Raw genomic sequence first — 16,764 nt, 5'->3', positions numbered from 1 at the left:
ATGCCCCCTTCGATCAGATTAAGCTCCCATATTAGCCTGTGTGAGAAAAAAGCATTCTAAAGAGTGGAGGAAAAACTGTATAAAAATGTTGAAAGAACCTACAGTTCCTTATTAGGCGAAGATACAATATTTATTCCTTGTCTCCTGGGATGAAGCTCCTCTATCTATTGTCCTCCCAGTTCTCAGTGCTGATGCTTAATTTTCAAAACTTCTATATTACCAAGGGACCTACGACATCAGCCAAAGAAATGCCCAGCAAGTACAAAATCTGATCCAGGGAGCTGCTTTTGTGCAGAGGGAAAATTTTGTTCCTACAGGTTTTTAAGGTGGTGCATGGAAAAGGAAAGCGATCTGATCTATGCAGATACATTGCAAATTCTCTCGTAGATATAGATTTTTTAAAAAACCGGGTGGGGATACAAGGAGTTTGGATGTTTTAAATTTATTTTGTTTTGATTTGATTTTTTTGAGAGGGAATTTTATCCTGAGCCTTTTTTCGGAGAACCCAAAATGTCAACTACATTTCCAGGACTAGTCCACGAAGCAGAGGTATTGTGTGTGTGTGTGTCTGTGTGTGCGTGCGTGTTCATGTGTGTGGGTGTGCATGGGTGTGAGCGTGTGTGCCTCTGTGGTTGTTTCCATTTTTTTTAAATCCGTATTGGACCGTTACATTTAATGATAATCCGGCTTCAGAGATAATTTAAAGAAGTATAGAGAGAAAATTCGTTATGACATCTGTCACCGGCCAGAGCAACTCATTACCACGTTAAATCAGTCCCAGCACGAAAACAGAATAAGACCCCTAATAATATACTGAAGTTGGGGGGAAAATAATCAAATAGCCAGAAACGGGAAGATGTGGCAAGGCTGGAACATCGCCTTCCTCTAGGAACATTTGAGGGGGATAATGTGACGGGATTCCTTAGAAACCAGGGTCCCAAACACAAGCAGGCGGCAGCTATCTATCTAGATATGTAATGCTCTATAACACAATGGCGAGCTTTCCCCCCCCCCCGCTTCTGGGTGTTCCGTGGAGTTAAAGCCCTTCGGTGTGATGACTTTTTGTTTCACTCCCAGATATCAGAGACCGTGATCAGTATTTTTGGTTTTCTTTTCTTTTCTTTTGTATTTCTGTGCGGTGGATTCGTTTTGCTCGGCTGTACTCAGGCAGGTTTGGGTGTTTATTTATTATTTTGAACAGACCTGCATGACACCCGCCCAAGGTGTTGGGGAAGCGACCTAGGGGCGGCTTGGAGCTAGGCACCTTGAATGGGGGGAAGCTATGCAGGATCGGGTGCTTGGCAGCGTGGCCCACAGTGTTTTAAACGACAAACTTCCCGTTTTGGGGGTCTCCTTTTCCCTTCTTCCTTTCAGATACGTCATGACGGATCAAACAGCTATCGTTTGATGCAGCTTGGATGTCTGGAGTCTGTGGCCAACTCAACTGTCGCCTATTCCTCCTCTTCGCCTCTGACTTACTCCACCACCGGCACTGAGTTTGCTTCCCCGTATTTCTCCACTAATCACCAGTACACACCACTTCATCACCAGTCCTTCCACTACGAGTTCCAACACGGCCACCCGGCAGTCAACCCTGACGCTTACTCCTTGAATTCCCTCCACCACTCGCAGCAATACTACCAGCAGATCCACCATGGGGAACCCACCGATTTTATTAACCTGCACAACGCCCGGGCTCTCAAATCCTCTTGCTTGGACGAGCAGAGGAGAGAGCTGGGGTGTTTAGATGCTTACCGGCGCCACGATCTGTCTCTTATGAGCCATGGGTCCCAATATGGGATGCATCCCGATCAGAGACTCCTGCCAGGACCAAGCCTCGGGCTTGCAGCCTCGGGGACAGACGATTTGCAGGTAAATAGCATGCAATATACTTTCGGTGATACATCCTCATAGCTTCTTCTGTTCAGCATCGCTCTCACACCGATCACATATATAGGGTGGAGTCATAAGAACCATTACTAAGGTCCAAAACTAAAAGTAGTCCCCTTGCCGGACAAAATAACCTCGCACCTGGATTAACATTTTAGGTGGTGGCTGACTTGAAACAGGTCAGTTAATCAGGAGATCTCTGTGTGTGTGTATCCCCCCCAAACCAAAGGCACTCAAAATGGCTACAAAATAATCTATCTAAATCCACTTTTCTCCCTTTCCTCACTTGTGTGGCAAATGTGATATTTAAATAACACACGGACACATATAAAAATCCAAATAGAACTAGGGAGGAGGAAGGAGAAACGTCAGAAAAAAAATCTCTGCTATAAAATATTTTTTCTAAAAAATTCTCATGTCCTGCAGATATCCCGTAGTTTAGCTGCGATAGTTGAAATGTTAAAGCTAACGTAAATAATAAAAGAAATTTTTGACAGTAAAATAATGACGGTCTTGAGATATATAGATATGGATGCATATCTCTATCTATCTCCTAACTTTGTCAACTCACCATATATCTCTACCTATGTAGATAACCTAGTTTATATTCAATTATGAATCCGTTACCATCAACTGAGAATTCATATTCAGCCGTCTCTCTGTCCCAAGTTAAAATGTATTTTTAAAACTGTCATTTATAACAATACACATTTTTTTAAAAGTCAAATACAAATACTTTCCCTTACAGCAAGCTAAGGAGCCGGGTTCACTCCAGAGGTAGCCAGGCTGAGACGGATTTAATCTTATTTACTGTACTTACTTCCCCTCAGTCCCTGCTTCCATTCCCACAAAGCTCGCTATGTTGTCCTTTCCCCCATACATAGAAGTCAGCTGCTCTAAAAAACCTAGAAGTTTGGAGAACTAAAAAGAGCCCCATTAGAAAGATTTTCCTTCCTACTTACCCCGAAGCAAGGGATTATTTAGGGAGGGAATAGCACCAACCAAAGAATATTATCTGTTCGATCCCTTTGGAGGAGAAATTCTATAAATCTTGATTTTTCTACATTTAAATTCACTAAATAATTGTATATTCTCTGGGCATTTTTTTTTATATTTTCCATAAGGCTCCCCTTATGTCCACCTCCCCACCCCCACACACACCCCCAAATCTGCCATTCACTTCTTAGACCAACTAAAACCTATTTACTTCTTTTTATAACCACGTCTGCTGCTGATTTTTTGTATCTGTACAAATTTTTTTTCTTTGCCAGGCACAAAGCCTGGTATCTTTCAAAAGAGGGGATTAAGAACGTTTGCAAGGCAGCGGACAATGCCTAAACCCTGTGCAAAAGAGCACCATAGTTTATCCAATTTTCGACTTAGTGCCATTCAGCGGGTCATTTATGCAATGTCATCCGACCAAACAACACGTTTCCCTTGCATATCATAATAATATAGAACCAATAAACGATGGTTAAGCTGTCAGATCCAGGTTCATTTTTGTTAAAAAATAGAATTAAACAGCTTTGAAAAAATAGGGGGAAAGGTTCATCATTTGATCAAAATTCATTTAAAAAATAAACCTGATCCCCCCCTTTGCATCTTAACACTCTCTCTTTCACTTATTTTTCATCCCTTCTCTGTCCAGACAGAACAGGGAAATATATGAAGGTATAGAAAAAACTCATCGCGGAGAAATTGAATGTATGTATTTAGCTGCTTCCAATCACACTTTCAGGCTTGTTAATTTCACCTTGCGTTTAGTGGGAGGTGTTTTGGTGGTAAACTGAAATAGAGCGGGTAGGCGTACTATAAACCCAAACTGTGGTCTCACCACTCTCCCCTTCTCCTCCGTCTTTCTTTTTGAAACGTTCATCAGCATATACCTCATTTCCAATGCAACAAATGTAAATATACTTTCCCCTGCACAGAATGTTAAGTGAAAGTCCAATCGTTTAGAGGGTGGTTTAAGTCAGCCTAACAGATGCAAACAGTCTTGGGGCTGAAGTGGCATCTTTCAGTCCCCTAAAAAGATTTTCCATGGACAACAAAGGAACCTGTCACACCTTTTCCCGTCACAGCTTTAATTTATGCTCAGTCGCCAAGTTTTTTTTCATATTGATTTAATAATCACTTTAAAGCAGAACACTTAAAATAAGAAAGAGCCTTGAAAAGGAGGGTCTTATAGGCCGGCGCCAATATGGTGAAACTGGGGGAGAGCGCCAGGACTGTAAAGGTTGTTTTGTAAAGTAGGGTTTTTATTATGCACCGATTCTCCCTCCGCATTTACTTAACTGTTCACGGGCTGTTGAGTAGGTTAACACCCTTAACGGACTCTTTCATGTCAAATATCTCGTTTGTTTGTAAAGGAAAATGCGTCTTTACCACATTTCCACTGTGTCCCCCCCCCCCCAGTATATATATATAAAAAAGGTTAAATCTTTCATGATCCCTATCAAAAATATGTATAAAAGAGGAATTGGATCTAAAAATAAAAGAGTAAGAGTTAGAGTAAGCATAAGTAAGAGATGTGTAGAAATACAAACCTCTTCGTATATATGCCAGGACACACATACACACATTGAGCATAATGCGTGAATGGCTATGTTATATACACACAGTATGTATATGTGTGTACACTCACTCACTCACTCTCACACACAGGTAGATAGATAGATAGATAGATAGATAGATAGATAGATAGATAGATAGATAGATAGATAGATAGATAGATAGATAGATATCTCGTAGAATTATTGACAGTTGCATTGTTACTTAGATTTTATTTGTTTAGATCAACAAATATTTGGGAGAATTTCTTTGTGTATATACTATATATACACACACACACTGTATGCATGTGCACACAGAGAATGAGTATTTATATACATACACATAAACTTCTCAAATCTATCTATCTAGGCAAAAATGATATCTAAATAGAAATGAGCCCGACACTTATTCTGTGAAAAATACATTTCCTAGGATAGTGGAAGATTAAGGAATTAGACTGAGATATTATATGGAGTTGTCAGGTAATTTGAATCCCCTTATAGAAATGTGTTGCTGAAATATTATCTTTACTGTCGTTATTGACCTAGCTCTGTATTAAAACAAAAGCTGCTTGATTTAAAGAGTTTTGGTATCTGACTGATTTTGTTTATTTTTCATAATTTAAGGGGTCGGTGGAGGCTCAATGTGGCCTAGTACTGAACAGCCAAGGTGGGGTGATAAGGAGAGGTAAGCAGGTTAAAAAAATATTTCCCTACATTTTACTTCTTTTAAAAAAACCACACCTATGTCTCTCTCTATCTGTTGTTGTGTAGCATATTATAGATATGTCGAAAAGCTATTGATAATTTCAATGGAAAGAGAAGCACATTAAAACTAATGTAGTGTCTTGATGGTTCAGTAATTTACAAATACCCCCAGTTCACGGCAGCTACACGAAATTAAAGGTGAATCGAGGTTTCTGTTTGTTTCATTATTTAACCGTTTCTCGGGTAGATTTCTCGATCTGATTTAAAAATATTCGTGCTCAATAGCGCTTGTCTGTTAAATTTGCAGTCTGATCTCTTATGCAAAGGGCGAGAGGTTTGGCAATATGAGCGTACTAAATAACTCAGTGTTACAGACTGGTTGATAAACCGGTGATTGACAAAGTAGTTAACTGTCTGGGTAAAAAGAAAAGGAGTACTTGTGGCACCTTAGAGACTAACAAATTTGAGCATAATTTGTTAGTCTCTAAGGTGCCACAAGTGCTCCTTTTCTTTTTTGCGAATACAGACTAACACGGCTGCTACTCTGAAACCTGTCTGGGTAAAGCCGCCCTGGATTTCATCTGCTACTGAAAAGATCTGAAGTCTAAGTTAGAAGGAAGATTCTGTTCCCCTTCCGGAATACCTTGCTCATGACTATTTGTGAGAGAAAAAAATCTGTTTTGACTAAGAGATGCAAAAGTAGGCCGTATTGTCTAGAGGCCCATATATTCAACGCCAATAGAGAGACATACTGTATCCCAAAATAATGCTTATCACAAATACATGTATTCAGAATAAAACAAATATAAGGGATTTGTCAAAGACCCATTCTACGTCTTGGAAAATAATATTTCCCTTAATTATTCACTTTCCCGTTTAATAAAGTCCGGTCTTATTCCTTATACTGTGAGGTGCAGTGTTATTTAAGTAGAATAAAACCGATTTTATTATTCAGATCCCGGGACAAACTATAGGTTTAAATAAAAAATAAATACACCAGGGAACGGATTGCCATTGAAATTGCATTGAAAAAAATACTCTCTAGTATTAAACATAGATTGCGATCCGACACACATGGTGAGCCATTCCGAATTTTTTCGACTGGTTTTAAAATCCGATGCAGCGATTGAAATCCCCAGTTCCGTGGCAAGGGCATTGTAAATCTTGACCCAGTGATCGTGGGAGGGGATAATTAGCCTAAAATAAAAGGCTAATTCTCTTATTTAACAGGCTAATTTCTTTTTATAGGTGGGGTGGATAACAATTTATATTTTAAGCAAGAGTGATTGGCTTAAAAAAAATATTTTTGCACTAGTATAAAGTTCAGCAACGAAACCCGACAACACACAAACCCGGGGCCTGTTAGTGTCAACGTGGTAGCTGAAAGAACAAAAAGCCAGGTGAGAGGCCATTATTCAAAGCAATCTGGACGGTAGATGAAAGGTAGGGCGGTCATTAAGAAGGCTGGGGCCGCTACAGCTGGTGCTGAAAGAACAGCTCCACTAATTGCAAGCTTTCCCGGCGCTTGTGGGGGCTACCTCTTCCTTCCAACCTGGGGTGGTCTTTGGAGTCTGTCCTGTATGACATTGTACATTTCCCCTCGTTTAAAATGTAGTCCCCGCCAAAAGTCTCGGAGACAAGGTTAGGTTTAATTCTTATTTCACAAAGGAATGAACCAAAACAGAAACAAAACAAAACAAAACAAAAAAACCCAGACACAAAGTGTGTGTGTGTGGGGGGGGGGAAACAGGGAAGTTGAGGGTAACATTCCTCCGACAATTCTATCTGCAGTGGTACCGGAGAATGATGGTGGGTTGAAATTTCAGGGCGTTGTGGGGATTGTTTGCACATGGATGTGTGTTAGCAGTTCCTAGCTGTTGCAATCTGTCCATTAAAAGGGTGTAACCGCGCCTGTGTGTTTCCCCTTGGTTCTTTCTGCTTGGAATTCAGTTGATACTAATTACATCTTAGAAAGTGTTTTCGTTTCTGAACCAAAATATGACCTCTAGGAAGCTGAATCCTCATCAAGAGAGACAGGGAGTGAATGAATTCCCATAAATTGGGGGTTATGTCTGTACTATTTGACTGGATTCTAATCTTCCTTGTGAAAGAGGATCTATATATCCGTCCTGCTCGCATTCAGTTTATTCAATTTCTCCAGCTGTGCTAAGGAGCTTCCAATTACTGTACCTGTGTGACTGATTGTAGTCAAGGCTCTTTAAAAAAAAAAAACGATCAAGTTGCTCAAAGATTTAAAGATTGATAGTAAAGGAAATCCAGCATGGAAATGTAATTTTCCCTCCACGGCTCTAATGCCGAACTGCAGCTGAACAAAAGCTATTTCTTGGTGAAGTCGGGGGTAGATATCAAAGACGACTCTATCGGTTTCAGATGTGTATTAAAAATACATAATACATATTTTGTCCGACTTAAAAAAAAGCGATAGGTGTTAGTAATAATCAAAACATCCTACACCGAAACGCGGTACAATATCCCATATAAATAAATCAGACTTCTTTTCTTGCGATACATCAATACGAATCTATTCATTCTGGGCTTCCCTAATATTTTAAACGTCTCGTGTCAGATTTTTTTTCTCGTTAATACATACATATATTTTTTTAAGAAAATGAGGTTGGCTGGGGAGTTTTTGACTCAAAGAAAAGAAAGAAAGAAAGAAAGAAAGAAAGAAAGAAAGAAAGAAAGAAAGAAAGAAAGAAAGAAAAAGGATTTTAAAACATAACTCCTCATGTAATTTCCCCTTGAATAGAAGTCATTCTATTGTTCTAGGGTGGTGGTGGGGTTTAAAGGCCATGTGGTTTTCTTTATCAACCCGAATAATAATTATAATAAATACAAATATCTCAAAAAACCGCATCCACAAACCCCAGTCTCCGTCTCCGAACACAGGTCTGACATTACACATCCTGGCTGGCTGCGACATTGTTTAGTGCCATGATTTTGTGTTTTCCTTTAATGAGGCTCGGAAAGTAAAAGACTTTTTGCAGGACTTAGGTGGTGGCGAGATAATTACCAGCTAGATAAAATATTTGCCACCGATTCTGAGGCAGAGATCCCCATGCTATCACTTTCATTTAATGGTATGCAGGATATAGCCCGGAGCTCCACTGTTCCGACCATCAGAACCAATAATCTTTACTTTACCTACTGCTCATGTATCGATAGCTTCTCTAGCCTCAGGCAGCTGCTTTGATATGTTAATATTTCGGAGTACCAAATTCTGCAGAGATCATATTAATGTTGTACATACAGAGTGGAGCTTTGCCTTAAAGTTGAATATTCAGATCTCCTGTTTCAAAAGAAATCACTTGAAGAAACGAAGCTTCTACTTACAGGAGTCGTCTGTGGTTTTGGATCATTAAAACAAAACAAAACAACAACAACACCCCACCCTCCCCTCTGACACTTTCCCAGTAAATGTCTCAGGCTTTTATTATGATCGACTCCTTCCCTTTTAGGTTGCAATTTTAAAGCCAAAGAGCTTGCTTCCCGTTTGATGGGGAGGGGGGGCTTGTTTGCTAACCACCCCATTCCTCAAGCCCCCCTGGCATGTGAAGCATACACCGCTTGGGTGTCCTCACCTCCGAATATTTGGATTTAAAAAGACAACACGGAGACTTTTGGCCTCAGTCGTTTTACGAAATCGAGATGGCAAACTCCAAAAAAAAAAAAAAAAAGCTCTTGTTTCGCTTTGTGATCATCCATCGTTCCTGCCCCAGGCTAATTTCAAGAAGCTTAAATACTGCTATCGCCTCTGGGCCATGACGAGAGAGGGGCCAGGCTATCGGCAATCGCTCTTTTTCGATTGCCCTTGGCAACATAAAATACAAACTACTTTGAATCAAAACATTTTTGGGGAATTAATATGATCTGAACTCTGCACGTTTTTAGAGAGCTGGAGTTTGTCAGATCGCTTAGAGGTGAGTGACATGCGAATGCTAAGGCATTAATGCCTAGCCAGGAACACTGTCAGATCTTATTTGATTAAAAACACAAATTCTTAAAAGCTCAAGCATCAGTCACCCAAAAGTCTGCCAATAAAATCACGGGAAAGACGCTTCCCCTTCTCTCTTCTGCCTTTTATGTATTTACTTATGGCGCTGCCTGCAGTTTGAAAGGGATTCGATGTGGCTTGATCGTTTTCTCTGATCTTCAATTTTAATTTGAGACACTTAATGGCGAAACTGCAGCCTTATGTCGCCCTCTTTAAGGGCGAGAGTTTAAGCCGGGGACTCTTAGAGGCAATGTTAACACAGAACAAACAACAAAATAAAGCTCCCCAATACATGTTTCCCTTTATGATACCTCGGGTAATACATGGAAGGGGAGCTAGACCAAATCTTGGTGTAAAAGGTGTTTTCCCCATATGCTATCTGGTCTGGGATGATTTAGTTGAGGTTGGTCCTGGGGGTTGGACTAGATGACCTCCTGAGGTCTCTTCCAACCCTAATCTTCTATGATTCTATGCTTTCTGTAATCTGTGCAATAGTGGTAGAAAATTGCGGAGATACAGGTGTGGTAATCTCTTTTATTGCTTTTATTTCATTTAAATTGTAAACACCTGTTTGGCGGGAAAGTTAACAGGGAATTTATTTTGCTTGCTTGCTAAATATTCTCTATGTCAGAATAAATTAACATATTCTCTCTCTCCTCCCGATTCCTATATTTCTCCAGTACTAAGAAGTACTATTCTGTATCCAAAATAAAATATATATGTAGGAAACCGAAAAAGCAGAATTCGGTTTTACATAACAAAGGATAATGCATCGTTCTACAACGATACTGTTAAACTTTACACTAAAAAGGAAACTTATTTCCTCCAGGTAATTAAGGACAAAGGATAAATTATGGATCTATACGCATAGCCTGTACTGTAGGCTAATATAGCACATAAAGGCAATTTAATCTTTCAATTCATTGTATTTTCCTCCTTTTGTTGTTCTCAGGCCCCACCTCCTTTCCCCCACCAGCTCTTAGCTGTTGAAGAACCTTACAATAGTCTTGATAATCCTGTAATACCTATAATTGTGTCCCGAGTCCTAATGCACTGTAATTAACACGGCTGTCTCGTTTCAAGGGCCAATTTGAATGGCATTAAACCCTAATAACTTATTTAATTAATAGGTTTCGCGGTTCCAGCCGAGATAATCTCAAACTGACAACAACAAAGACCGGTCGAGGAGTTAGGCGAGAAGGCAGGGTCTGGACTCCGCGCAGCGTTAGGCGTTGGTGTTTATTAGGCGTCCAATAACCCCCCCCCCCCTCCCCAATTCCTGCAGCTTGCTGTTCTCCACACGGGAACGACGAGCACCTGGTTAAGTTGGGAGGGAGTCGATTTTGTTTGCCTGCAAAATCGTCCCCCGTGGCGTCAAGCAAGAGCCACTACTGGCCGCTAATGTTTGCAAGATCAGGCGTCCTGCGAAACTTGGGGAAGGAAACAAATCCCCCGTTTCCATCAGAGCTGCATGGAAATGTGGCTTTTTGGGTTTTTTTTGGCCGTGTCCCTGCTCAGCTGTAGAGTTTCGATGGGGGCAGTGAAGGAGTTATTGGTGGGCAGGGGAGTCCGCTCTGTGCTGACCTTCTGCTATTTTCTCCACCTTCTGCTCCATTTCAAGGTTGGGGGCTTTTGGGCTTCGTAACGCGAGACAACACCTTCAGCTCGGCCTGTCTGTGAATGGCTGAAACACGCGGTAGCTTCACACGCACACACCGGCGCACAATGCAAGCAACACAAACGGAACTTCCATAGCATACACACACACATACTCACGCACACACCGGCGCACAATGCAAGCAACACAAACGGAACTTCCATAGCATACACACACACATACTCACGCACACACCGGCGCACAATGCAAGCAACACAAACAGAACTTCCATAGCGTAGCCTGGGACAGGGCGCAAACCACAACGCACACGTCTCCCAGCGCACAGAACACCACACACACCTGAACAACACCACAAGCAGATATGCGCACAAGGACAGAACGCACACATCGGTGCAACACATCAGCAGCACACAAAACAAGCAACCTCCCCCCCCCCCAACCTCAGTAGAAGAGGGTCGCACATCTCGCGCCACGCACACACAGCGAGAACAGCACATACACATACAATATGTCAAATACAACGCCTCCCACCCGCACGCACACACACCCCCTCCCCAACAGAGAGAGCACACAAACTAGCACAACGCCCAGCAGCACTCAATCTAAACGAGAAGCACAGCGTGCAAAAGACAACACAAGGCAAGACAAAAGTACATAGTACAACACAGGGAACACAAAACACACCACACAGCGTGCCAAAGTCTCATCAGCGCAACACTTAGAACACAAAACACACCACACAGCGTACCGAAGTCTCATTACCACACACACACACACATACACACCGGGAGAGCACACATAGCACAACACAAAACACAAGATAGCGTGCCAAAATCGTATCATTCAGCACATACACAAAACACAGCAAGCCAAATTAAAAAACCAAACAAACAAAAAAACCCTCTGCCTACATTTCCCCAAATCTCTGGCAGGAGGAAGAGTTGGAACATCTGCTAAAAGATTGTTAACTGGGAATTTCTGCTTTAAAAAAAACTTAATGTCTTAGGAGTTCTTTTAGACAGTTCTGCTCCTTTATGACACATTTGACAGTTAGGGAGACAGGTAAAATTACCAAATCAAACTCTAACAATGCTTAGACATTATTTATGTGAAAGAGAAAAAGACTGATTTATTTCTTTTATCTCTGAACATTTTGCATTTGAGTCCATACCATTAAAATGAGATTTATGTTCTCATTATAAAGCACAAATCCCTTCAGTATAATTGCATGATGTTGGCATTATGATTGATCAAGCGCTCATCCTCCTTCCATTGAGTGTCTTCCCTTTGTGCATGTCTGTAGAAATCTTTACAGTTTTTTTGTGTTCCTGGAAGCCAGTGACGGGAGGACAAACAACAACAAAACTAACAAAAGCACACCTGTCCCTTTGTTTATTTTGTTTTGCATCCATTATAGTGGTATTCCTACTTCATCTGAATTAACTTCTTAGCTCAAGATTTTCAAACATGGGTGCCCAAAGTTAGGTTCTTAATGACCTATTTAGGCCTATACTTAAGTGGTTTGATTTTCAAAAGTACTGACAACTCAGGAGCTCCCACTGAATTCAACCATATTACTCATGATTTTACAGTTACACAGGTGCTTAAATTCTTTTCTGGGTCAGGACCTAAAGCTGGGCGAAAACCTCAAAAAAAAAAATCCCCTGATTATTTACTGGTATATATATAAAATAAAATTACTTCTGTTGTATTCATGCCCCTTTTGTGTTTAGATAACATGAATATTCTGTAAATGAGTTTATTGCACAAATGTACATGGAAACAGTACATTTTAAGTGACTACGAGAGATAGTCACACAGTTTGAACTCATAAATGTAAGAAATCTGATTACAAAGGTTATATGCATTCAATCTGTCCAGTCACAAATAACCAACACAGCTGGAATTTGGAACATTTACAGTGAACTGCTCACAAATAAACTATAGAGCAGCAGTTCTTCACAGAGATTAATTGCTGAATAATTTGATGAATAATTCTGAGAAAATTCTGAATTGCCCACAATGACTCATAAACAGAAAAAGAGGTGAAATGTGTCAAATAAATCACTCATCAGTAGCTATTTTGACAGCTCTTCTATTACTTAACAGAACATAAGGATTTCCATTTCTCCATTTTGTAATAAACTGTAAATTTGCCAGATTTTCAGAACATGGTAAAAAAAAAACATTCTGAAAGGTGTCATGAATTGTAACCCAGACATTCATTTAAAGGCACCTGTAGACATAAATAATAGAATAATAAAAGAGCAGAACCTAATGTTAATTGTTTATATAAGATAAATCCCAGATATATCTCCTTAAAAACCCATTTCTTCAATGATGACTCTAGTGGATTATGTTGATTCTTATAGAAAAGCCCTTTATATACACATGCTATTTGCTACAGGCCAAAAAATAAGAAATCACAATGCAGTGACTGCATTAGAAATATATGTCTCACATTTCTAACAAAGCATTGTTTTCTATAAAAACACAAATAATTAATTCACAACATTTTAACTAATGGGGGAGGAGGAAGGCATCTCAGAACACAGATCTATTGATAAATGGACACACGTGCCATATTCAACAAAGCACATAATCACGTGCCTAACTTTAAGTATGTCAGTAAAATGTAAAGATAAGCATGTGTTTAAATGAATCAGGATCTAAATGATTTTCCACCACAATACATTATCATGTACATCTTCTATTAATATGAAAGGGAAAAAAATAAAACCAAAATCCACAAACCTGTCTTTGCACCTTAATTTACTGACATTTTCATTGTGCTGACAGGACTGAAGTGTTCTAGTAAGTTAGTGGAGTCCACTGCTGTTCCCACTATTATTATATGATGCATTTATCATTAGTGGTGGTTAGTGTTTTGCACTGAAATAGTTCATTTGGTGCAAAGAGGAGAAGAAAGTACAAATACTCTCCCAAAGCTGGCACTTACTTCCTTTTAATGCTAATTTGCTATTTAGCACAACTCTTGATAATTCTATTTCAAGAGGCGACGGTCAGATTGGGGTGAGGGAACAAAATCAAAGCAGAGTCCAGCACAAAAGAGCCAGTTTTGCTCCTATTTAAGTCTATGGGAAGGAGATTTTTCCTCGTTACCTTCAGTGGGAATAGGATTGGGCCTCAAAATATCACAGCAAAAATTTAAAAAACCCTTTCCCTATTAAAGCACCCAATCCTAGGAGCTTCTCAACAGCACCCTCATCTCCCAGTGAAGTTCATAGTAGCTTAGGGCACTCTATACCTTGAAGGACTGAGCCCAGAATCTTCTGTTCCTCAGTTGGGTCTTTTGTTCCTCAAATTATAGATATCTTTTTTTCCTGTTTCCTCTGTACAGTTATTTTTGTTGAAATAGTAATGACGATGACAAATAAGAAGACAAAGTCATGTGATAAATATGGTAACTTAATAATCACATTTATCGATGCATTCCACAGTCGTAGCTTATGCGCCATATATGATCCTACAAACGCTTCCCCATCTCGATAGTGCTTTGTTCTGAGATTGGCCCCATTGCAGTCAAAAGGTCTCTTTGCATATGTAAGGGATGGTTTGCAGGATGAGTTATATAGCGAATGGGCCCAGTCCTACAAAACTTTGCTAGCAGGGGTAGTTCTGTTGGCACCCTTTCAATGGCACCACTCACAAAGGACTATGTTCTGAAACCTTTACTCTGTAAGTATTCTAGTAGACCTCACTGGGACTACTCATGTGAATAATTGCTCACCAGTGTGTGTAAATGGCTCACAATCTGCCACTTTACTCATGTTGAGTACGGACTTTTTATGGGTAAGGTACTACTCAGCATGAGTACTAGTGGCAGCATCTGGCCCCTAACAACTACTGAAGGGAGTGATAACTACTCATGTGAGCAAGGGTTTTCAGGATCAGACATAAAACTCATGAGAGGTTTAGAATTTCTTGCCCTGTCCTCTGTTATTTCAGCTGTTGCCCACTGCCTGTGGTTGGCTATCAGCTAGGACAATTCCTTTGCTGTTCTGTACCAATAACTATGTTTCTAAAGGTGAGTAATGATTGGCCTTAGCTGCTGTCTTTGCTATTTCATAGGAAATAATGCACAAACAGGCCTTTCACTGCTGACCTCCGCTTCTCAACTTTATCTCTTCATTTTAATATATTAACTAAAAAAGAATTGGAAGCTAAAAATATACGCATGTAGCAGGAAGCACAACCTATGATCTTTCACTGTTGTTTGTACTTGTCCTTCCCTTCCTATTCCTACCACTTCTCCCTTTGTTTATTGTCACTACTTGGTCTCTTCTGTTGGGTGTAGGGTCCAGTCCCACAGTCCTCATTCCCAGTAGTCCCCAATGGGAGTATTCATGTGAGTAAGGACTTCAAAGAAGATTGCCTGCTCCTTCAGACCTATTTTTGGAGCAATCTTTGTCAATAAAACTCCCCTCTCCTCCATGGTGCAGTATTAATGAATAATTAATATAGAGCAATAATTATATGCAACAGATTTTACGATGTTCTAATTTGCATCTGGTTTTCAGCATTTTTTTAATGAAGTTAGCTTTTTTGCTTTTTGTTTTGAAGAAGAGAAGACTTTTTCTTTTTCCCATATATGTTCCCCCTCTGTATAGTTATTAATGGGATTGCTTTGCAGGGTAACTGTAAGGTATTTACAACTACAGATTAATGTCAAGGTTTTCAATAAGCTCAGGTTAGGGAAGGAAAACAAAAGTGGGACCAAAATATTTTCATATTAAATGAATAATGATTTATTCAGTGTAAACTGCTTGTGCACATATGGGTTTAATTTAAGAGATAGAGAGAGAAATATTAACATTTCATTAATTTCAGTACAGTCTCATTATTTGTAAAATATACAAAGGACTTGCCTCTTATTTTGAAATAAGTAGATCTATATCTATAGCCCCCTCTATACATGTACACATGTATCTGTGTAAATATATATAAACACACATACAATGAGGCTATACGGAAATTAATCAGGGTGGAAAGAGAGATCGGATAAACATTTGTAGCCATCATCAAATTTGTACTGCCATTTTCAGCTGTGCATTATAGACCAGAAATTTTAAAATGCTTGTGGGAAAATATGCATGGACTTTTGTACAACTCTGACTTGCACATGCATAAACTCCACTATCTGTTCTAACACCTAGATGCTTACTCAAATCAGGGTTCACGTGTGCATCAGAGGCTGCACATTAGAGAGGGCAGATCAAAGAAATGCACCTTCCATTTGGAGCAGAAGGGGATCCTTAGTTCTGAGTTCCTGGGTGGAGTTCATTCCACACTCTCGGACCAGCTCTGGAGAAAGCTCTGTTTCCTGCACAGACGAGCTTTATCCTTATGGTGGAAAGTTCCATTGTGCCTGAGAAGTAGAATTGTTGACCACATTCTTCATCTCCAAGCTTTCGGTGGTCTTGTAGATAACCTGGCCCAGGCCAAACAGATGTTAATTGCAAGAAATAAATAGGTCCAGAACTCATCTGGGGATAAATCAGTGTAGCTTCATTGTCGCCAGTCAAGCTGTGGTGATACACAGCTGAAGAGCTGGCCTAATGGAAGGCAGAGTGTTTGAGGGTTCTGAGACCTCTGGAGCCATTCAGATAAAAAAACATAATTGTAACATGACCATTTCTCCTAGACTAAATAGGATACCAATGTTCCTGTTCACTGTGTTGTAAATGTTAAGATGCATTTTTTATCAGTGAGGGTAATTTACCATTGGAATAGATCACCAAGGGTAAATTCTCTATTACTTGAGGAGTTTCTAAATCATGACTAGCTATCTAAAGCAGATGTTTTATTTCAGCCATAAGTTGTTGTCATGCTACATGCAGGAATCACTGGCTGACATCATAGGTGCTGGAACTAGGAGTGTGGGGGGTGCTGTAGTACCCCCTGACTTGAAGTAATTTCCATTATGTATAGGATTTACAGTTTGCTTCAATGGCTCTCAG

The 16,764-nt window shown here is 40.0% G+C and overlaps 1 protein-coding gene across 2 annotated transcripts in view; it reads left to right on the top strand.

The window, feature by feature from the left end:
* The first annotated feature begins 237 nt into the window (after positions 1–237).
* TFAP2D (transcription factor AP-2 delta) overlaps positions 238–16,764 on the top strand; it is a 59,416-nt gene continuing 42,889 nt past the window's right edge. The window contains exons 1-3 of one of the 2 annotated variants that reach the window (XM_038393743.2): positions 238–549; positions 1,375–1,872; positions 5,070–5,130. In XM_038393743.2, the coding sequence (XP_038249671.1) occupies positions 511–549; positions 1,375–1,872; positions 5,070–5,130 (598 nt within the window). In that variant the 5' untranslated portion in view covers positions 238–510. Of the gene's footprint in view, positions 550–579; positions 1,873–5,069; positions 5,131–16,764 lie in introns of those variants that run through there. The other variant, XM_043510119.1, reaches the window with a different exon arrangement.

This window comes from Dermochelys coriacea, chromosome 3 (assembly GCF_009764565.3).
Source record: "Dermochelys coriacea isolate rDerCor1 chromosome 3, rDerCor1.pri.v4, whole genome shotgun sequence".
Lineage (NCBI taxonomy): Eukaryota > Metazoa > Chordata > Testudines > Dermochelyidae > Dermochelys > Dermochelys coriacea.
The sequence above is the reverse complement of the archived record's forward strand: the minus strand, read 5'-3'. Positions and strand labels throughout refer to the sequence as shown.